Raw genomic sequence first — 24,150 nt, forward strand, 5'->3', positions numbered from 1 at the left:
TGAAGCACAGGCGTAACATTTGAAAGATAACTATCAAAACTTAGAGAATAAAAGAAAATCACTGAAAAACTACTGAAGAAACTCAGTGGGTCAAGCAACATTATTTGGGGGAGGGCAAAGGAACTGCATGGAGGGTCTCAACCCAAACGTCAACAATTGCCTCCTCTCTCTCCCCCTCCACCCCACAGATACTGCTCAACCTGCCAGTTTAGTAGTTTGTCTTTTTTTTGCTCGAGATTCCTGCATCTGCAGTCTCTGAGGAAAATTAAAAACCTGTTATAAATTATTTAGCGATCATTTACAATTCATGCATGTAAAATCAGCTTATTTAGGTCCAGGAAGCTTGCCATGCAACAATAATAGTTGCCAACATTTACTATTAGAAACTCTCACTGCAGGTGACTAGATGAAACACTAAGTCTACAAAAATAGTTTAGAAATACCTGAGGCTGTGAACATAAAAATTACAAGAAATAGCAGTTGTAGGTCAAATGTCGTCGAAGCTGCTCTGCCATTCAACACCATCTTGTCCAATCAAACTTTGGTCTCAAACCCATTTTCTTGCCCAATCTATATAATCCACAAGTCCCCTAAAGTTTAATAACCACAAATATACTTATGAATCTTTATCAGTTCACTGGCTTCCCTTGATAAAGCCAGAATAAGATGCCAAACTGTGCAGCTCATGAGAGTAGAGATTCGTAGTCAGTGAGGTTCAGATTTTCATATTTAAATATGCGTGTGTGTTGCCCAGAAATGTCTGACAGTTTCAAGCTTATTACTGCCAACAAACACTCATAGTTTTATTATTGTTACAACCACGGAAACCAGGCCTAATACACGACAGAACACAGAGTCAAACTAAATAATATTAATGCCTGGAAAAGTCTAGCACTGAAACGTGTGAACAGATGAACAATGATAGATAGTGCAGGCACTCTCCCAGATATTGTCAATGGAAAGCAGCAGCAGTTAGAGGTGCCAATAGCTGAACAAACCCAAAGAAACTGTTAAAATCTCTAAGTGTTGGGACCTGTGCCAGTCACCTATACACTATACTCAATTCTCCTTGTAACATCATCAGAGAGGATGGGGGCGGCATGGTAGTGTAAAGCGATACAGCGCACCAGCTATAAGATCGGGATTCAATTCCTGCCACTGCCAGTAAGGAACTTGTACTGCGTGGCTTTCCTCCAGGAGCTCTGGTTTTCTCCCACAGCCCAGATATACCGGGTAGATTAATTGGTCATTTGTAAATTGCCCCATGATTAGGATAGGGCTAATCGGGTTTGTCCAGGGTTGCCAGTTCAGTGTGGCTCAAGAGGCTGGAAAGGTCTACTCCATGCTGTATAGTTAGATAGAAAAATAAAGCTAATCTTTTATCTTTCATCTTGAAACAGGGTAAAACTTTCCATAGAAAGAATTGTTCTTTCTCTCCTCAGTTGAAGGTCTCTGCTCTCTTGAAGAAGCAGCCAGTCTTATTGCCCTTGTGTTAAAGCGGAGCAAATGATTTTAAGGTTGCTTGTGGCAAGTAAGAGTGTAAGGGAAATTACACCTCCACATCGTATATCCTGCTGGCCTGGGACAACAGCCAATTGATTCTGCAGCTTACTGGGCAGTGACCAGGATGACGCTGGATGTGTAGAACAAAATGCAGCCTGTGTAAGAAGAAACATCAACCATCCCCAGCGACAAACTGCACGTCCAGTCAGCCTGCGAATGATTTACAAACTAAATTTATAAAACCGGAAACAAAGAATATGGGATTACGCCATGTTCTTACCTGCTTGTAAGCGTGATACATTTCATCAAACTCATGGGCTCCCACTGTGATCTCCGGAAGGAATCTGGGGATTGATGTCAGGTCAGCTATGCGTGATTTGTCCTGAACCCTATTGAAGGAGAAAAAAATAAATGTCAATCAACTCTGTTACTGTTTTGGATCACATCTGTGAACTTAGTGCTGGTCCCAACTATGATCAAGAAGGAACTGGTGGGTCAGAAAACATAATGGCTGCTAAAGTGCCCACTAATTATCGCAACACCAGCACCACGTTCCAGTGATGGGTCTGACACACTGATGCACTACTGGGGCAGAAGAGCTTGCAAGTGATATCCTAAACCATGCAGCAACAGCATCCCCTAGTGGTTTTCTGTGGTGCAGCAAGGAACTCAACATCTTAATATCAGCAAAAACTGAATTATTATAGTTAATTACTTCGCAAGAACGTTATTTTCAGAGGTGGAACCTACTCCATCAAAACCTTTGGTTGAAAATTTCCATTTTCTTACATTTTTCTGTCAATCTTCAGCATTTGGGCAGAATTTAAACGAAGCTGCCCTATGGAGCCTTCCCTGAAATAAAATGAACAATCTACCACTGACAGCACTCAGCTTAAAAGATTAAGTGGTCAAGAGCTGGGTACATAACTTTATCTTTAATTAAATTCAAATGCAGAGAAAAACATTGAGCTATCGTGGTGTTCTCTCCTTCAAGAGAAACTTAATGATTCTGTAACAAGACTAGAAAAATTAAAGGGGTTTCTGCTACATTCCACACATTATGATTGAATTTTTACAGAACAATCTGAGCTTGCTCATTCAAAGTTCCTTCTGCTGATTTTAACCACTCCATTACGTTAATGTATGATGATAAGTATATGTATATAATGATTGTACAATAGTATTAGTAACGTCAATCTATGTAGAACAGTCAACACAGAAGCAGGCCTTTCGGGTCATGATGTGCAGAACACAATGTCAGTTAAAGCTTGCATCCATATCCCCCCATTCTCTGTATATTTGTGTACCTATCTAAAAGCCTCTTAAATGGCACTATTGTATTTGCTCCTGCCTCTACCCACGAGTAGCCTCCAACCTGATTACATGAACATTGATTTTTCTAACTTCCAGTCATTTCTCCCCCTCCCCCTCCCCTTCCCTCTTTTTCCATTCCTCGTTCTGGTTCCCCTCTCACTCTTTATCTTCCCTTCAACTGTCCATCGCCTCCCTCCGGTGCCCCTACTCTTTCCCTTTCTTCCATGGCCCACTGTCCTCCTATCAGATTTCTCCTTCTTAAGCCCTTTACTTCAACCTATCAATTCTCAGCTTCTTACTCCATCCTCCTGCCTTTCCCCCCTCACCTGGTTTCACCTATCATGTGCCAGCTTGTACTCTTTCCCCTACCACCACCTTACTCTGGCTCCTACCCGATTCTTTTCCAGCCCTGATGAATTGTCAATGGTTTATTCCCCTCCTGTCTCAGGGTATAATTGGTTAAGTTAGCACTAGACTTGGACCATCAATTGCCAATTGTTTTATGAGTGACATCTTAAGTGTTGCTTAGATAATTATTTTGAAGTTAGTAAAAGCAGTAACTGATGGTGCAAGCAACTTTCTGAAATGAGCGATCATTTTTTATTTTAGTGCATGTGCCCCCATGCAATTCACATTACAAAGTCTTTCATAAGTTTTGTCTATTGAAGCTGCTTCTGGACACACCAGTCAGGAAAAACAGAACATTTGGCACAGGGCAGAGTGCGATTCAAAGGCAAATGTGACATTGTAAGGGGAAATTATCTCAGTATAAGGCAATATTTTCTTGTTTTACTCCATTAATGAAGTTAGCTAGCTGCAGAAAGCTGAGAATAGTATTCAAGGAGTTAGGACACAGTTAATGAGCCTTGTGCCTGAATTACACAACCAACAAATCTGGAAAAGAAACAAAACAATTGAGTATTACATTCAGTATTTTTCTTTTATATATTTTCCTTTGTCACTCTTTCCTCCCTCTTAATCTATTTCCTTACCTTTACTCTTGCGTGTTATTTTCACCCTATTTCTTGCCACTCTTAAATATCACCAGCCCTGTCACACACATAAGTCCAAGATGTCCACTGCCATCAGTCTTATTTCACAATTCCAGATAATCAAATGTCTCAAAAATTTAGGCTCAGGGATTCAGGAAATAATTCAGCTTCTACTAAATGGAAACCTCTTTCTGAAAAAAAGTGTCCCTGTCACCATTTCACAAATGTAGAGAGGAGCATTCACCTGCATTAAAAAGCTTTCACCACTCTCTCTCAACCCTTGCCATTCAACTTCTCTTGGTCTCCACAAAATCAGAGAGTCTTGTTCTCTTGATCCCTTCTCTTCTTCTGCAACTTAAAACATGCTTTTAAACTAATAAAAGGATGAAATGCAAATTCAATTTTGTTCTCCGCAGATAAGGCTTGACTTGGCATCTTTCACTTTATTTCAGAAACCTAATGTCTTGAGGCTTTTGCTTTGGGACTCAGCCATTGCTTTTGTTTTCATCATTTGGGTCCAAGTGTTGGTCTACATACCATCCAGGGACAATGTATCCCACCCAAGGTGCGGTACCTACAACTATTCACAGTACCACAGATGGTCTTAATGACATAAACTCCTGAATCTATTGCTGTCTATACCACTCACATTCCTTGGGAAACACTAGAAATAGTGCAGCTATTCCTGTAGAGCAATCTTTCTCAACCTTTTTGCCCTGGAGGGACCCTTGAAATAATTTTCAGATCATAGGGAACCCCTGCTAAAAATTCTTATATCTACAGCTCACGGTACCTTACCATGATCAGTAAGTTGTAGACATAATAATCCCAAAATAATTGTCAATACTCTTTTGAGTAGAGAATAAATGTTCAGCCAACCTTCCTTGGAAAAAAAAAGTTAAGCTTAGCTTACCTTTCTTGAAATTAATTTTTTTCTTTCCCTTTCATAAATTTTAAAAACTCATAAGGCAAACATAATAAATTTCTGTTAAAGAACTGGCCTAAGCCAAAGTGGGATTTAATTTTTCTAAAGGTAGGCTCGGTATATTTAGTTTAAATGTAAGTTGTAAATTGATTTTAATTATTGTAATTTACAACATTAAAAAAATTGCAATGTTGAAACAGTGTGTTGTGACAAGGTCAAGATTTTCTTTTTTTTAAAAAAGAGAAATGAAACCTCTCATGGAACCAACCATTGATGGGGCACCATCAGTACAGATGCCAACACTGTTCCCTCAAGACAGACCTTTTGTTTCCAGCTAGGAAGATCAAACATTATATACATCTTGGCCTTTCTGGCAGCTCTTTGCAACAGGAAAACTTTTCTTGAATGTTACCATCATTTATAAATCTTACAAACACTACAAAATGACATTTATTGCTGAAATCTGTTGACTCGTCAACCTGTTGTTTTTCAGTCTATCACACAAGGCCTCTTCAGCATCATGTGATATGTCATCAATACGTCGACGTATCGTACTGTTTGAGAGGGAAACCTTTCAATTTCTTGTAGTGTGTCTTGCCCTAGCATTTTACCCACTATAATTTTACATGCTTGCATTATTAGGTTCTCACCAACTATGTGACCTTTCCTTTTCCAAGCTACTAAATAACTTGCTTCCTTCACCCTTCTACTGACTGTTACTTTATTAACAAAAGCTTTACTCTGTTTTTAAATTCCAATAGCTGTTTAGAATAATCAGTACTTTTACGTGTCGTATAGGTGTGATATGTAGTTAAGTGTCTTCAATTTTGCTGGAGCCATTGCTGTATTTGTAAGTGTTTGTCACAGACTAGACAAAATGGAATAGGACAACTTGGATCACCAGTCCATGTAAAACCCATTGATACATAGCTTTCATTGTAAAGGTGGACTGTATAAGAAGAACTGCATAATAAGAACAACATAATAAATGACTAAACGGGGAAACTGCAAAAAATACAAAAACCACAATACAGTTCACTTCTAACCTACACAATCCACCTTTTGCAACGTTTACAACAACAGCAAATTGGCAAGCCAGCAGCTGAGCCTTTAGAATGGAAATTTCCCTCCAATTTTCTACTATACTGGTAGCTTGTTTGCTCCCATAAGTCATTCATCAACACGCAAGGGAATTTTGGGGAGGTAATTCGGGAGGGAGAGGCTGATGTCACAGCCCAGGTTGGGAGAGTCTATTCATTGCTTGAAAGACATACTTATGCTCATCAGCCTACCGTCCTCCCCTCCGTGCAATACAGCGCTCACCAATTATCAATCGCGTCCCCCATCTTGCATCAGAAACTGAGAATGGACTCAACCAAATAAACAGAGTCCTACTGTGCACTGCCATACTGGTCTGAGAGACCCCAAACAAGATTGCTAACGGGGCTGCTCAGTCACTGCCTACCACTGCAAGCACTAGCATCACATGTCATGCAAAGTTCGAAGAAGGATGCCTTTTAAAAAAATTACTATCACTCACGGAACCCCGGCTGAGAAATCCTGCTGTAGAGTGTAGCTTTAAAACAAAAGCAAATTTAGCATGCTGTATTTATCCTCGTTAGACAAACAGCATTTTATACAGAGACTGTGTACTGATACTGATCTAGTTTTTCAGATTAAGGAATCTCTTCTGGATCAGTGCCAAACTATGAATCACACAAACACAGACCAATGTAACAACATGTGTCAAGTGTACAATTTCAAAGTCCCTTGAATTCTAACATGCCTTTTCATATGTCTTGGTTTCAGCAGTTTTAGTAGAGCACAGGACTGGAAGCTAGTGTTATTTTATTACCCAATGCATTTTTACAGTATGTACAATTGCCCTGAAATGAATAACCTGATATCACAATACTTGACCGACCAGTTTGTCACCCAGTGCTGGTACCTTGCCCTCAAACCTGAGTAGGGAACAAACTAAGAAGACATACCGACAAATCAACCCCTTTAACACACTGGAATACAGAGGTGATCTTCGGTGGCAAAAAATCCATGCAAGCAGCATTAAAACTAGGTAGACAGCAGAGAAGAAATAACAAATTTGGAACTGCAAAAATTTACAACACGAGAGGTGACCAATCAGCCTATCATGTACATGCCAGGCCAAATAAAAATAATGGGAACATGCATTTCAGTAGGTTACACCACGCAAAATACCTCTTGAGTTCCGTGAAGTCTTCTGGCTGAAAGAAGCCCATAGTGAAAAAAAATCTTTCCAGTCCCCTTGATTTCTTCTACTGATACCATTAAATCCATAACCTCACTAAATAACAGCTCCATTGAGAGAGAAAGGTTCATCTTATTCAACTTTCAGAACTCTCATCATTTTATGTGCCATCCAAGTCTCACCTTTCAGTAAAAGTCCCTACCTTGATATTCTCTTTGATAAAATCCTTTGTTCCTTCCCTAATACCATTGCACAATGGTATCCTGGCACAGTCACAACTGTGGGCAATAGATTTTCCTTGTATTATACGGAGCCAATATAAACTTTCTTGTTCTTGCTTACTATACGTGGCTCAAGAAAGGCAAGTCATCTGTATACCACCTTATGATCTAGTCAGCTTACAGCTCTGCTACTAACACTGGTGCATAGCCTTACAATGCAGTTGATCTTTTTAAGACTTCCTTACAACCTGATAAAATTAATCTTTTACATCATGTGGGCAGTTTGGGTTATTTTAAGAATTTCATCTCTTTATGAATGCAGGGATGTAGCCAGTCAGTGACTCCACAGATGGGATTAGTTACTGCTCATCAGTAGGAGTTCATGTGGTGTGCTTTGATTGTACTGCAAACTAGATCTGCCCTTTAGAGGGCCCCATTCCACAGCCATTTAACTTATCTCGTGAAAAATTTACTCAGTCTGACCCTAGCACATGATGAATATAAAATTCAACAAAAGAGGGCAGGGATTTTATTGGAACAACAAAATGCTGCAAAATTCAGCATGGATTCCTAGACAAACATTTACGTTATTGTGGATTTTCTGTTCTCTAAGCTGCCTATTATTTATTGTTGTTATTGCATGTAATGCCATGAAGCATTTCCAATCCCAGGGGTTTGTAAAGCTTCCTGTTGTAGGGCCTTTGACAACAACAGCCTCGTTCTGACAGAAACAGAAATGGCGTTCCTCTTAAGCATGGTGAAAGTTAATTTCCTTGGAGCAGGACAAGGAACATTAGTTACTGGAATGCATAATCATGAGACCAGCTATTGTTGCAGGCCTGTCTCAAACAGACACAATACAACTGTAACGCACTGTAAGGTTTCACTGCTAATGTAATGGTTTCTCTGTAGCAGCAGTGTTTGGATTATGACTAGAGATAACAGTGGCTTTGGAATGTGCACCATCCAATGAGAGGTGTGTTGTTTCTTCTTGTGTGTCTGAGAGATGGTATTCACGGGCTTTGTGTTGGTGAGAGATGAAGGGAGAAGACACGAGTGGAGAGAGTCGGTAGACTGCAGGACAGAGTGAACAGAGCAAGGGTCCATGAGTTGACGATGCTTGGAGGAGGTCAATGAGGAATGAATGGACGGACAACTGTAAGCTCCAACATGCATGTTAGACTGTGTCATTAAAATGGGACCTTTTTCTTTTTACTTTCTTTACTAACCCTATAGTCAGACTAAGAATTATAAAACTCAGTCGTTTAATTGCATATGGTGTACTGTCTGATATTTTGCGGTACGGATTTGTAACTGGGCAACACGTCACACAGCATCCAAACAAACAAGATTACTCAGTTTGGCTGGGCTGGAGGCTGTCTTCCCTTAAGACAAACGCACGCTGGCCAAACCTGAGGGTTACACAACTAACACACACAAAATGCTAGAGAAACCCAGCAGGTCAAGAAGCATCAATGGAAAGGAATAAAGAGTCAACGTTTTGGGCTGAGACCCATCATCAAGCCAACTAACCCAATACAATTAACATCTGACGTACTCAGATGCCTCAGAGAAAGCATTAACAACAACATTTATGAAGGCTAATAGACAATATCGATCCATTAATTTTCACTCGTTGACCACATCCGTCAACGGGACAGAAACACTGCGGATTCAACAGCAGGCTTTAATACAGAGTTTTAAAAGGAACAAAGGGAAACTTAAGACTAGAAAGGTTTAAGGCTGGAGCTCTGGGACTCAGCAAACCTGCAGAGAAGGTAAAGCTTGCGAAACGCGAATTGGAAGACTGATAGGTGTTAGAGACAGACATCCACTCAGAAGCTGGTGCATTCTCCTGGTAAGAAAGTTGTAATGAATTGCTGTGGATTTACTTGGAGCTCAGAAGGCTGCAGGGAGTAGGGCTTTAGGGTCACTTAGCACTGCATTTTCACTAAGCAATTACACTTAGGTGCAGAATAAAGTTATGAAAAGTCATTGTGCAGTAGGACTGTGAAGAACAAATCTCAGTATACAAAGTTAGATAATATGGAATGGGTTAAAACCAGGAAAGTAACATATTGCTCCTCCTCAAGATCCAAAATAAGATTGGAACTACAAAACCACCACTAGTTTCCTCTTTCTCACACTCCTCCTGCTCACTATCACTGGTGTCATTATCTGCCACTTAGAATAAATTCCTGTTCTACTGGCTATCTCTTACATCATCTCCTTCCCTCCAGGATGCCCCATGGACCTGTCACTTCCTCAGACAGCAGCCATGTGTAACAACCCACACCCTCTGCTTCGCCCAACGTGTTCAACAACCTCGCCTTCACCCCGTTCATTTCCTCCAGGTAAAAAACATTACTCTGGGAACAAGAATGTGCCCTAACAATCCCCAGCGGCTCATCGGATATGCCTAAGGCTTGAAGGTGTTAGTTTTATGCACCCCTGAATGCCTGCTTAGAAAAACCATGTGGTTCTTCCCTGTGCCAAGAATAAATGGCAGCCTCAGAAAATTCAGATTTTGCTTTCAGAGCATCAGGAATGCAGCTTTTGAAACTTGTATGTAGATTATTCCATTGCATTAGTGATTTGACCAGTGACTTGACAGTGACAAAACAAAACCACAATAGTTAAAACTCTGCAGAAATGGGACAGAAAAACAAAAGTGTGTAGGGTTATGCAAAGAAAAACATTTTCCTGAAATTGCTTGGGAATGTGTGCCTGAGGTTTTCAAAGGCCTTCTGAAAATCCAAGTAAACAATATCCACTGACTATCCTTTGTCTATCCTTCCTGATATTTCTTCACATAATTCCAACAGATTTGTCAGGCAAAATTTTCCCTTCAGGAAACCATGCTGACTTCAGCCTATTTTATCATGTGCCTCCAAGTACCCCGAAGCCTCTTCCTTAATAATGGACTGCAACATCTTTGGAACCATTGAAAAGTTCAAAGTTCAAAGCAGATTTCTTATCAAAGTGCATATATGTCACAATTCTGAGGTTCATTCTCATCGATCAGCCATTTCTCGATATCCCAAGGATACGGTCTAGATGACGAGTGCACCCTCAGTGTGCTGAGGCTCTGCAGCCCTGGGGACAGACCAATTCTATGCCGGTGTCACCGACTTAAGAATTGCAGGACAAAATGGAATATCACGAACAGCGCATCGGTTGTCGGAGCCCTCTGTACTCAGATCACTCTCTCCCTCCCTCTCTCTTTTTCTCCCGTTGGTGGGGGAGAGTTTCTCGCTGATTCTTAAGTCAGGGAACTCGAGGAAAAAAAAGCAACGCATCAGACTTTAAAGCCATGATCAGTGAGTTTTTTTTTGTCTTGTTAGTCTCCCCACTCACTGTGTGACACCTCTCTGCCCCTTATTGGGGGGGAGGGGGAGAGGGAGGGGGAGAGGGGGAGAGGGAGGGGGAGAGGGGGAGAGGGAGGGGGAGAGGGAGAGGGAGAGGGAGAGGGAGAGAGTGTACGCCTGTGGTATGTCGAATTATCAGATGAACAATTGTGAAGAAAGCACAACAGTGCCTTTACATCCTCAGAAGTCTGTAGGGATTCAGCATGTCATCAAAAACTTCTATAGATGTGTGGTGAAAAGCATGCTAACTGGCTGCATTATGGCTTGGTATGGGAACACCAATGGCCTTGAGCAGAAAATCCTACAAAAGGTAGTGGATTCGGCCCACTACATTACAGGTAAAACCCTCCCAACCATTGAGCACAGATACATGAAATATTGCCGTAGAAAAGCAGCATCCAGGATCAAATATCCTCAGTACTCGGGCCATGCTCTTTTCTCGCTGCTGCCATCAGGTACAAGGTACACGTACCTGCGGACTCACACCACCAGGTTCAAGAACAGTTACCACCCCTCAGCCATCAGGTTCTTGAACAAAAGAGAATCATACACTCATTTTAGGACTCTTTTATCTTGTTATTTCATGCTCGTTATTTACCGCTATCTATTTAATACCTGCATTTGCACAGATTGTTTACAGTTCCTGTTCTATAGATTTGCTAAGTATGCCTGCAGAAAAAGAATCTCCCGGTTGTATGTGGTGACACGCATGTACTCTGATAATAAATTTTACTTTGAGCTTTGAATGATTATTTTTTGTTGTACTGCTGGCCATGGTCTTTCTTGGGGGCTTTGCTATTGCTTGCTTGGTGGGTGGTAGGTGCAGATGCTTTATGCTGAAGTAGGGGTGGGTAGAGGGGGAAGGGGAGGGTCGATGTTCTGCTACTGCTTGTACGTGGGAAAGGGGAGTGGGGGGGCGGTCTTTGGAGTTCTAACATTTTTACTGTCACTCATTTTTTGGGGTACCCTTCTGTTTTCGTGGACATCAGAGAAGAACAAGAATCTCAGGTTGTAGATTTAATATATTCTTTGATATTTAATGGAACTATTGAACTATTTTCTTGTGGGCATTTGGAGGAGGAGACAATGGTGCCTAACAGTGACTCCTTTACTTGCATCTTCAGAAACAGCTCTATTTCATCTTTAATATCTCTATTTTTCTCTTTCAGGGTTCTTTTGAAGACCCTGACCTGGAGTTATATGCTGACTTCAGTTCTTTGTGGGAATGGGACCCACTCTCGGAGTTTTACAACTGGCCGTTATTCGGTATGCCAAGGATGTGGTCTAAGAGATTAGCTCACCTTCTGAGTTCCAGGATCTCGTGGCTCTGGAGATGGACAGATTAAAGGTCGGTGCCTCTGCAGGAATCTGCTGTGTTGTGGGAGACGGAAGATTGAAAGTAGCAAGCTGGTGCTGGCTGAGTGCCCGAAGAACTTGGGGAGAGCGACACTGTGGTATGGTGAATAGCGGGTGAACGGGTAGTCTTTGGGGTACTGTGTCTTTGCTGATGCTTTGCTGCATGCTTGAGTGCTCGGTGGTAAGTGCCAATGCTTTTTGCTTTGCTGGTGGGGGAGAGGGGGATTACTGCTTTGCAGCTGGATGTTTATTGTATACATTTCTCAGACATTAAATGTACCTTTGAAACCTCTGAAATCCAATAACCATAATAGAATCAATAGATGAAAGGACACACCAACTAAGCGCACAACCAGTGTACAAAAGACAACAAACTCTGCAAATACAAAAATAAATAAATAATAATAAATAAGAAAGCAATAAATATTGAGAATTTGAGATGAAGAGTCCTTGAATGTGAGTCCACAGGTTGTGAGAACATTGCAGTGATGGGGCAAGGAAAGTTGAGTAAAATCAGCCTACAATTTATTTTCTTCTATGTCCCTTCCTTCTTAAAGAGTGGAGTGACATTGCAATGTTCCAGTCCACTGGAACCATTCCAGAATCTAGTGATTCTTGAAAGATCATTACTAATGCTTGTACAATCTTTTCAGCAATCCCTTTCAGAACACAGGGGTGTAATCCATCTGGCTCAGGTGACTTATCAATCTTCAGATATGTCACCTTCCCAAACACCTTCTCCTTAGTAAGAGCAACTACACTCACTTCTGCTCTCTGACACTCTCAAATTCCCGGCATACTGCTGGTGTCTTCCACAGTAAACATTGACGCAAAATACTTATTAAGTTTATCCACCATTTCTACCTTTCCAGCGATCTGATATTCACTCTAACCTTGCTTTTACTCTTTATATATCTGAAAAAGACTTTTGGTATCCTCTTTGATGTTATTAGCTAGCTTACCTTCATATTTCTTTTTTTCTGTCCTTATGGCTTTTTATAATTGCCTTATTTTGGTTTTAAAAACTTCCCAGACCTATAACTTCCCACTAATTTTTGCGATATTATATGTCTTCTCTTTTCCTTTTATGCTGTCTTTGGCTACCCTCGTCATCCATGCTTTAGAAAACTTCATCTTTGGGATTTATCTATCCTGCACCTTCCAAATTCCTCCCAGAAACGCCAGCTATTGTTGTTCTGCTATCATCCCTTCGCAGCGCACGTAGCCTCTCCGGTGAAATGATATCGTATTTGTTAAATAGGGGCTGTGCACAATTCTGATTTGATGGAGACAGCCATGAGAACACAGAGGAATATCTGGAGTAACTTCTGAAACGCCCAGTTCACTGCCGCTGCTACTGTGCGATCAAGAATCTCTGGAGGGAAGGCCCCAAAATCCTCGGTTTTGCCTGTTGCTGGTGACCGGGACTGGGGTAGAAGTGTTCCGCAGAGATGGTGCTCGGTATGGAGGGCTGGTCAGAGCTCGAAGTTTTCGGACGACTCAGAGTCGGACTGTGGTCGGGTATGGCAGGGAGAGTTTTTCTTCCTTCTCCTGTCTGACAATAGACAATAGACAATAGGTGGAGTAGGCCATTCAGCCCTTCGAGCCAGCACCGCCATTCACTGTGATCATGGCTGATCATCCACTATCAGTATCCAGTTCCTGCCTTATCCCCATAATCTTTGATTCCACTATCTTTAAGAGCTCTATCCATCTCTTTTATGAAAGCATCCGGAGACTTGGCCTCCACAGCCTTCTGGGGCAGAGCATTCCATATATCCACCACTCTCTGGGTGAAAAAGTTTTTCCTCAACTCCGTTCTAAATGGCCTACCCCTAATTCTTAAACTGTGGTCTCTGGTTCTGGTCTCACCCATCAGCGGGAACATGCTTCCTGCCTGCAGCGTGTCCAATCTCTTAATAATCTTATATGTTTCAATAAGAACTCCTCTCAGCCTTCTAAATTCCAGAGTACACAAGCCCGGTCGCTCCCATCTTTCGACATATGACAGTCCCGCCATCCCGGGAATTAACCTTGTGAACCTACGCTGCACTCCCTCAATAGCAAAAATGTCCTTACTCAAATTTGGAGACCAAAACTGCATACAGTACTCCAGGTGTGGTCTCACCAGGGCCCTGTACAGCTGCAGAGGACCTCTTTGCTCTTATACTCAATTCCCCTTGTTATGAAGGCCAGCATGCCATTAGCTTTCTTCACTGCTTGCTTTCAGTGACTGGTGTACAAGAACACCTAGATCTCGTTGTGCTTCCCCTTTTCCTAACTTGACTCCATTTAGATAATAATCTGTCTTCCCGTCCTTACCACCAAAGTGGATAACCTCACATTTATCCACATTAAACTGCATTTGCCATGCATCTGCCCACTCACCCAGCCTGTCCAAGTCACCCTGCATTCTCATAACATCCTCCTCATATTTCACACTGCCATCCAGCTTTGTGTCATTGGCAAATTTGCTAATGTTACTTTTTTAATTCCTTCATCTAAATCATTAATACATATTGTAATCAGCTGCGGTCCCAGCACTGAACCCTGCGGTACCCCACTGGTCACTGCCTGCCATTCCGAAAGGGACCCGTTAATCGCTACTCTTTGTTTTCTGTCAGCTAGCCAACTTACAATCCACGTCAGTACTCTGCCCCACGTGCCCTAATTTTGCCCACTAATCTCCTATGTGGGGCTTTATCAAAGGCTTTCTGAAAGTCCAGGTACACTACATCCGCTGGCTATCCCTTATCCATTTTCATAGTTACATCCTCAAAAAATTCCAGAAGATTAGTCAAGCACGATTTCCCCTTCGTAAATCCATGCTGACTCGGACCAATCCTGTTACTACTATCCAGATGTGTCGCAATTTCATCTTTTATAATTGACTCCAGCATCTTTCCCACCACCGACGTCAGGCTAACCGGTCTATAATTCCCTGTTTTCTCTCTTCCTCCCTTCTTGAAGAGAGGGACAACATTAGCCACCCTCCAATCCACAGGAACTGATCCTGAATCTACAGAACATTGGAAAATGATTACCAATGCATCAACGATTTCTAAAGCCACGTCCTGAAGTATCCTGGGATGCAGACCATCAGGTCCCAGGGACTTATCAGCCTTCAGACCCAACAGTCTATCCAACACCATTTCCTGCCTAATATAAATTTCCTTCAATTCATCCATTACCCTAGGTCCTTCGGCCACTATTACATCTGGAAGATTGTTTGTGTCTTCCCTAGTGAAGACAGATCCAAAGTACCTGTTCAACTCGTCTACCATTTCCTTGTTCCCCATAATAAATTCACTCGCTTCTGTCTTCAAGGGCCCAATTTTGGTCTTAACTATTTTTTTCCTTTTCACATACCTAAAGAAGCTTTTACTATCCTCCTTTATATTCTTGGCTAGTTTACCTTTGTACCTCATTTTTTATCCACGTATTGCCTTTTTAGTTACCTTCTGTTGCTCTTTAAAAGCTTCCCAACCCTCCAGCTTCCCACTCGTCTTTGCGATGTTATACTTCTTCTCTTTTATTTTTATACTGTCCATTACTTCCCTTGACAGCCATGGCCTCCCCTTAGGATCTTTCTTCCTCTTTAGAACGAACTGATCCTGCACCTTCCGCATTACTCCCAGAAACACTTGCCATTGCTGTTCCACTGTCATCCCTGCTAGGGTACTGTTCCATTGAACTTTGGCCAGCTCCTCCCTCATAGCACCATAGTTCCCTTTGTTCAACTGTAATACTGACACTTCTGAGTTTCCCTTCTCCCTCTCAAATTGTAGATTAAAACTTATCATATTATGGTCACTACCTCCTAATGGCTCCTTTACCTCGAGGTCCCTGATCAAATCCGGTTCATTGCACAACACTAAATCTAGAATTGAGTTCTCTCTGGTAGGATCCAGTACAAGCTGTTCTAAGAATCCATCTCGGAGGGACTCCACAAACTCCCTTTCTTGGGGTCCAGTACCAACCTGATTCCTCCAGTCTACCTGCATGTTGACGTCCCCCATAACAACTGTAGCATTACCTTTGCGACAAGCCAATTTTAACTCTTGATTCAACTTACACCCTACATCCAGACTACTGTTTGGGGGCCTGTAGATAACTCCTATTAGGGTCTTTCTACCCTTAGAATTTCGCAGTTCTATCCATACTGACTCTATGTCTCCTGATTCTATATCCCCCCTCGCAAGGGACTGAATATCATTCCTCACCAACAGAGCCACCCCATCCCCTCTGCCCATCAGTCTGTCCTTTCGATAGGATGTATACCTTGAATATTCATTTCCCAGGACCTGTCCACTTGAAGCCATGTCTCTGTTATTCCCACAACATCACACTTACCAATTTCCAACTGTGCCTCAAGCTCATCCACTTTATTTCTTATACTCCGTGCATTCATATATAATACTGTTAATTCATTACTCCCCTCACCTCCCATATCAATTCCTATTTCACTTGGCCGTATTGTACGATCCCTTCTTGAGCTTTCTGCTCTGTTGATTCTGCTGTCATTCTTAACTTTTCTTATTCTCACTTTCCCTTTACTCCATCCTTATGTTTCCAGTTCATCCCCTCTCCCCCACTACTTAGTTTAAACACACCCGTGTCGCAGAGGCAAACCTGCCTGCCAGAATGCTGGTGCTCCGCTTATTAAGGTGCAACCCGTCCCTTTTGTACAATTCATCCTTACCCCGAAACATACCCCAGTGGTCCAAGAATGTAAATCCTTGATTCCTGCACCAGTTCCTCAGCCACACATTCAGATCCATTATCTCCCTGTTCTTGACTACTCCAGCACGGGGAACTGGAAGCATACTGGAGATAACCACCCTGGAAGTCCTGTTTTTTAGCCTTCTTCCGAGTTCTCTGAAGTCGCGCTGTAGAATGTCTTTCCTCTTCTTCCCCACGTCATTTGTGCCGACATGCACCACCACTTCCGGATGTTCACTTTCACTCTTGAGGATTCCCTGCAATCGGTCTGTGACATCCTGGATCCCGGCACCAAGGAGGCCACACACCATCCTTAAATCTCGCCTGTTGCCACAGAAACCCCTTTCTGTACCTCTCACTATGGAGTCCCCTACTACCACGTCTCTGCCTGACGTCTGTCTCCTCGACATTGCCTCAGCGCCAATTGTTGACTCACAGACCTGACCGCCTCTCAGACTGGCACTGTCTTCTGTCCCGACAGCTTCCAAGAGGGAGAACCTGTTTAGGAGAGGCACATCTCCTGGGATCTCCTGTACTTCAAGCATCCTTTCCTTGCTCATCGTCGTCCTCTTTCTCTCTTCCTGTATCCTGGGTGTAACGACCTCACTGTAGGTCCTGTCCAGAAAACTCTCGTTCTCCTGGATAAGCCTAACGTCATCCAGTTACCTCTCCAGTGCTGCAACACGGTCCTTCAGAAGCTGAATCTGGACACATTTTCCGCAAGTGTAGGATCCAGAGGCACCATCAGTGTCCCTGACCTCCCACATCATGCACGCAGCACACTGAATCAGCCTAGCGGTCATCTCTTCTCCACTTCTCACCCTCTCCAACTGTGGCGTAGTCTCCACTCTCAGCCTCCTCACCGAAGACTTGCACTTTTCTCGCAAGGCACTTCTCTCGACAAGGCCGCCCCCCGACAGGCCGCTCCCCTAGAGCAAGCCTTGCTTATATTAGCTGATAATTTGAGTAATTAGCTTCACCTGCCACACCTCCTCCAACCTGGAAGGTCTGGTTAGCTCGCTGCTTACGACCGGCTTTTTAAATCAGCCGCTCCTTCTCAGCCAATCCCGTGAGTCTGTGTGAGATGTGGGACTTTCGAGAGACTTTGAACTTTTTTACCGTGCTCACGGCCTGTTCTTCATCAAGTTACGGTATTGCTTGCACTATTATAACTATATGTTATAATTATGTGGTTTTTGTCAGTTCTTCAGTCTTGGTCTGTCCTGTGTTTCTGTGATATCACACCGGAGGAATATTGTATCATTTCTTAATGCATGCATTACTAAATGATAATAAAAGAGGACTGCGTGTCCTCGTAATCTAATCTAATCCCTGCTTTACCTTTACCTAAGGACCCTAATCAACCTGGTTTATTACATAACACCCAATCCCAATTGCCTTCCCCCAGTGGAGTCAACCATAAACTGATTTAAAATGCCATCTCCTAGGCATTCTACAAATTACCTCTCTTGGGATCCAGCACCAACCTGATCTACTTTAAATCTACCTGCATATTGAAATCCCCCATGATGATTGTAATATTGTCCTTATCACATGCCTTTTCTAACTCCCATTGTAATTAATATCCCATATACTTGCTACTGTTCAGAGGTCTGTATATAACTCCCATCAGGGTCTTTTTACTCTTGCAGTTTCTCAACTCTCCTCACAAGGATTCTACATCTTCCTATCCTATATCACCTCTTTCTAAGCATTTGATTTCATTTTTTACCCTCACAGCCACCCCACCCTCTGTCTGACCTTTTGACACAATGTATATTCTTGAATGTTAAACTCCAACTGTAATACTCTTTCTGCCACGACTCAGTGATACCTACAATATTATACTGCCAAGCTCTAACTACACTACAAGATCATTTTCCTCATTGCATATACTGTGTGCATTCAAATAGAACACTTTCAGTCCTATATTCATCACCCTTTGCGATTTTGCCCTGATGTTACATCTCAACTCATCCCATTCACAATATACAACCCTAAGCTATCTCAGCCCTAAAACTTTAGTTCCTATAACCTATGCTAAACTGGCTTAAATCGTCCCCAACAGCTCTAGCAAAACTGCCCGCAAGGATATTGGTCCTATTTGCCTTCAGGTGTAACCCATCCTTTTTGTACAGGTTATACCTTCCCCAGAAGGGATCACAGTGATCTATAAATCTAAACCCCTGACCCTGCACCAGTTCCTCGGGCACTCATTCATCAGTACTATCACCCTATCCCTGTCGTGACGAGCACATTGCATTGGGATTTCTGATTACTTGACTTCTGGCCAAGATGTCACCTGCTCCTTTGGTCAACATCTTCTGGATAGGTCGTGAAACCATATTTTTCACTTCTTTTATGTCTTTTATCTTTGTTTTTCATCTTGAATGTGATTCTGGAACTGGTGCAGCTTGTGCTTTGCAGTTTGGAGATTGTTTGGGTGTTTCAGCATTCTGCTGTCTCTGAGGGGACTCCAGGAGGTACAGGCAGCTTGCAGGAACCTCGTGGCGGGAAGGCTGCAGGCTGATATTCAAATCCATTTCGCAATTAAAGCTTCCGTTATTCTATGATTAAAGCAATGGGGGACATTGAAATGCTGGCTGCCTGCCTTTTAATCTCCGCCCCCACCCCCCGCAGTATCCAAAGGGGTATAGTTGATGCTGAGGGGAACCCTGCACTGACTGCTTTCTCCCCTTACTTCTCCTGGTGGTCATCCATCTACCATCTGAAGCCTGAACTCTGAATGTGACCACCTCAGTAAATGTCTCATCCATGAGGCTTTTAGTCTCCTGGGTGGTCGTGAGTCCATCCAGCTCCAGCTCCTTGATCATGTCAGTTAGGAGCTGAAGTTGGGTGTACTTCCTGCAGATGTAGTCATGAGGAAGACCATTAGGTACCCTGCAATCCTACATCTTACAGGAAGAACATTACTACCATCCTGCCTACACTGGCTATACTTTTGGCTCTACTTCTTAAGCTTAAGTTCCACAATCAACTAAATTATTCCAAATGCCTCAGCACTTTGAACGTGCATCTGTTCTCGCTGATGTGTGTTGAGCCAAAGCCCGATCACTCTAACACAGGCCCACTCACACAATAGCCACTCCACTTACACCTCACTTCTTTTTATTGGCTCAAATAAGACTCATTTCAGATGAGACTTGTTGTTTTCAAATGGCTTCCGCCCTGCAATATGTTAAAGCAATGGTGAAAGCAAACCAAAGAGTCACAGCGGCCAACATGATCCCTTTGAATGCAAACTTTCCTCGGTTAGCAAATTGGAAAGTAGGTTTATTTCAATTCCGATCCACCAGCACAGAAGACCAAATTAAACACCTCTACCCAGAGGAAGGCCAGATGCATTGGCTTGTCTAAATATTGTGTGGTTTCACAACAGAGTTTGAAAATCAATTTGTAAACCTTAAATCACAAAACAGTAGTTAGCCAATTCAAAGATAGACATATCACATCAATAATGTTATGTTTAAAGAGTCTAAAAATTGTTACATCCTAATTGACTTCTTTTTCTCCTGCTGTAACAAAATTAATGGTTGACAAAATCCTAAAACATAGACAAATTGAACTAAAAATAAAAACAGAAAATCTCAAGCTCTGTTCCAGTTCCACTTTGACTCTCAACTCCTGTCCCTGTAGTTCATACTGTGTCTATTGTTTCTTCCTGATTTTGAGAACCCACATTAATTTTGCCTCAAACACCCAATCCTCCTTCTACCTGATCTACATCTAAATCCAGCCTTTAAAATTAAGGCGGAGCTTAGGAGGGATGATGGTGCTTCACGGCGACTCCTTTGTTTTCATCTTCGAACACAGCTCTATTTCTACCTTCAATATCTTTATTTTTCCCTTTCAGGGTTCTTTTGAAGACCTTGATCTGGAGTTACACGCAGCTTCGGTTCTCTGCAGGAATGGGACCCGTTCTCAGGGTTCCACGACTGGCCATTATTTGACATGGCAAAGGTTTGGCCTGAGAATCACAATTGTGTTCGAAAGTCTAAGATCTCAGGGCTCTGGAGACAGGCAGATTGAGTGTCGGTGTCAAGGCAGGAGACTTGTGTGTCGTCGGGGAGGCTGGAAAATCTTTCACTGTGGGCCCAAAGACTCGAGGTCTTTGCGATCTTTGGACGCAGAGCTTGAAAAAGTGACAAGGCGGACTTTTAACATCATAAACCAGCAGACTGTTGTTATGTCTCCCACTCGCTGTGAAAATTGGGGACACCTTCCTCTCTCTTGGCAGGGAGAGAGAGAACCTGTGGTTTGTCGAATTTCCGATGAAATGCAAAACTTTTGGGGTAACTCTGGGCTGTGTCTTTGCTATAGCTTAGCACATGCTTGGGCTCGGTGACGGTACTGATGTGCATTTTTTTGCTGGGTAGGGGTTCTCACGTTTAACTGTCATTCATTCTTTGGGGCACTTCTCGGTTTTTGCGGATGTTTGTGAAGAAAAAGCATTTCAGGATGTATAGTGTATACATTTCTCTGACATTAAATTTGACCTTTGAACTTTTGAAATTTATGGGCTGTGTTTGTGAACGGAATCACCAACTTGGATATTTGTCCTAACCACATCATCTAAAAATTCAATTGCCTTTTTCTTCATCTCTGTGCATTATAGTTTCCCTGACACCATCGTCCACTGCCGAGTTTACAAACTATCCATGATAAATTGGAGATTTAGCTAAACACATCCCGTTTTTTGCATATTTGTCTTTGCTACTATACATTGTCCCTAAACCTTAAACACAAGAGATTCTGCAGTTGCTGGAAATCTAGAGTGACAAAATGCTGGAGAAACTCAGCGGGTCAGGCAGCATCTATGGAAATGAATGAACAGTTGATGTTTCAGGTCAAAACCCTTCTTCAGGACTGGAAAGGAAGGAAGCAGATGGCAGAATAAAAAGGTAGAGGAGAGGGAAGGAGGACTAGTTAGATGATAGGTGTGAAGATTCGGCAGGCAGCTGTGGGGGAGCAGTGAGAGAGGGTTTCACTGAATTCCTGTCAAATAAAGATTTAAAGTTCTTTAGGGTAGGCATCCCTCAAAGAGCCCTTCAAAGAGATTTCCCTGAGCCACAACAAGTTTTCCACCAGCCTCCATTACTAAGAGATCCTGTCCCACTATCTTTCTTTCTTAAGATTCCAAGCTCAGGGGCCTCTGCTGCTTGTTCGTTAATATTTAAAAAGCCCATCCCAATTGTTCTCTCACCAGCTAGGATATTTGTTCACATTGAAATAATGATCCCAAAACATTAAGCGGGGCTGTCATTACAATTTTTGAATGTTCTCATTGCATGAAATATTTTTTCCTCAGGAAGTACAGCCAGAGCTGTCACAGACAAGAAAGGTGCAATTCTCCAGGACAATACTTTATCCCCATTTGGAAATCTGATAATGCATCACAGCAATTATAGACAAGAGTTCTACAGCATGGAAACAGGCCCTTTGCCCCAGCTCATCCATGCTAACCAAGGTGCCTACCCTAGCTAGCCCCATTTGCTTGCAATTAGCCAATTTCCTTCCAAACTTTTCCTATCCATTATCAATCTAAATGATCTTTAAAGATTATAAATGTACTTGCCTCAGACACTTCCTCCAGCAGACGATCCTATATACACATCACCTTGTGTGAGGAAATTACTTGTTAAGTCCCCTCAAATCCTTTCCCTCTCTCCTTAAACTTATGGCCACTAATTTTAGACTCTTCTCCCCTGGGAAACAGACAGTGGCCATTCACCTTATTCGTGACACTCATAATGTTATGCACCTTATTAAGACCACTCCCTCAGCCTTCTATACATGAGGCATAAAAGGCCCCAATCTATCCAGCCTCTTTCTGTAATTGAAGCCCTCCAGTCCCAGTAGCATCTTTGCGAATCTTCTCTACACTCTCTCCAGCTTAATTACACCGTTCCTACAGGTCAGATCACCAGAACTGCACACAATTCTCCAAATGCAGTCTCACTAATGTCTTATATAGTTGTACAAATTAGTAAAAATTAAAAATCAACGATACACTTTAACAGCCGTGTCTTTGTTCATTTTTAGTGTGTAAGGAAACCTTCCTTTAAAATACAGTATTTTTCCAATCTGCTCAGAAAACAAGATGAATCATCAATGACTTACTGAAAAGGAAAGCCTTTGGTAATATACGACTATACATACATATAGCTAAGGTGCCTAAGATTTTTGCACAGTACTGCATTTGTCAATGTGGAATGGGGAGTGAGTTTGTAAATCTGGCAGCAGCAAAGGATGTGGGAATGGTGAGGGTGGAACACCGTGGGAGGGTTGTGGGACAGGTGGCAGATTAGTGCCAGTGGCGGGTTGGCATGGATCCAGACACCCAGCCCTAAGACACACGCAAGGTAATTTGTTTCCAAACAACTGATTTATTGATCATTACAGAATGTCTCTCTGGTGTTTCCCGCTCTCTCCCCTCTCCCTTCCCCTTTTCCCAATCATGATTCCCCTCTCCCTTCCTCCTTCCCACTCTCAGCCCACAATAGATACCCATCACTCAAGTCAGGAAATTTGTTTTTTTTTTGCAGCAGTACAGTGCAATACATAACATTATTACAGTACTGTGCAAATTTTAGGCACCCTAGCTCTATATATAAAAAACCACTAGCAACTGAATTAATAAAGACAAGACACGTTGCAAATGCACAGTACGTGTATCAATATCTGTAGTAAACAAAACCTGGGTGAACATCTCAGATGCAGACTCTATTAGAACACTAAATTTTTTTTCAAGTGTGACATAGCTCTCAGGTTATCAAATTTTCATCAACATATTTATAAACAGGATGGTGAACTCTTCAGAGAACAATGAGTTGGAAATAATTTTAAAAGCCTGTTTCCCACTCCAATTAAATGTGATTACTGTACTCACAGCTGTCTGAGTATATGGAAGGAAATGTTACTTTGCTCCAGCCATGGTCCCTTATCCCACTTCAAGAGGCTGATGTCTTCCATGACCTGTAATTACAGCAGTAGTACTAGTCAGATGCAGCATGGCAGTTTCGTGGAACACGGAGAAAAATAGCAAGAATATTTTTGTTAGAGGAGGGAGCTTTAATTGGAAGGCTATATCTGGTGCTAACAAAACACAAGCTCAACCACTGCTACAAAGCATCAGGTTCGACACAGTAACAATTTGTACTTATGCAGCATCAGCAGTAGAGGCTCACAGGTTCAAGCAGTTAGTGTGCCCGAGCCATAATCCATCCGTCAACCAACATCACTAAAAGGAACACCTCGCCATTAGTGGGATTTTACTGTGCATAAATTAGAATATACAATATAAAACAGTAGTGTGCTAGCATAGGCCCTTTGGCCCACTATGCTTGTGCCAAACATAATGCCAATCGAACTAATCCCATCTATTTGCACAAGGTCTGTATTGCTCCTTTCCATGCTTATTTATGTGCCAGTTTAAATGCCATTTAAACATTGCTATTGTATCGGCTTCCATCTCCTCTCCTGACAGTGCATATTAAACAAC

General features: G+C 42.2%; 1 protein-coding gene across 1 annotated transcript in view; it reads right to left on the minus strand.

Moving 5' to 3' along the window:
• ndufa10 (NADH:ubiquinone oxidoreductase subunit A10) overlaps positions 1–24,150 on the minus strand; it is a 104,521-nt gene that overhangs the window by 9,757 nt on the left and 70,614 nt on the right. The window contains exons 8-9 of the mRNA XM_063051794.1: positions 23,539–23,624; positions 1,784–1,892 (exon numbers count right to left, since the gene is read on the minus strand). Of these exons, the coding sequence (XP_062907864.1) occupies positions 1,784–1,892; positions 23,539–23,624 (195 nt within the window). The remainder of the gene's footprint in view (positions 1–1,783; positions 1,893–23,538; positions 23,625–24,150) is intronic.

Source organism: Mobula hypostoma, chromosome 6 (genome assembly GCF_963921235.1).
Source record: "Mobula hypostoma chromosome 6, sMobHyp1.1, whole genome shotgun sequence".
Lineage (NCBI taxonomy): Eukaryota > Metazoa > Chordata > Chondrichthyes > Myliobatiformes > Myliobatidae > Mobula > Mobula hypostoma.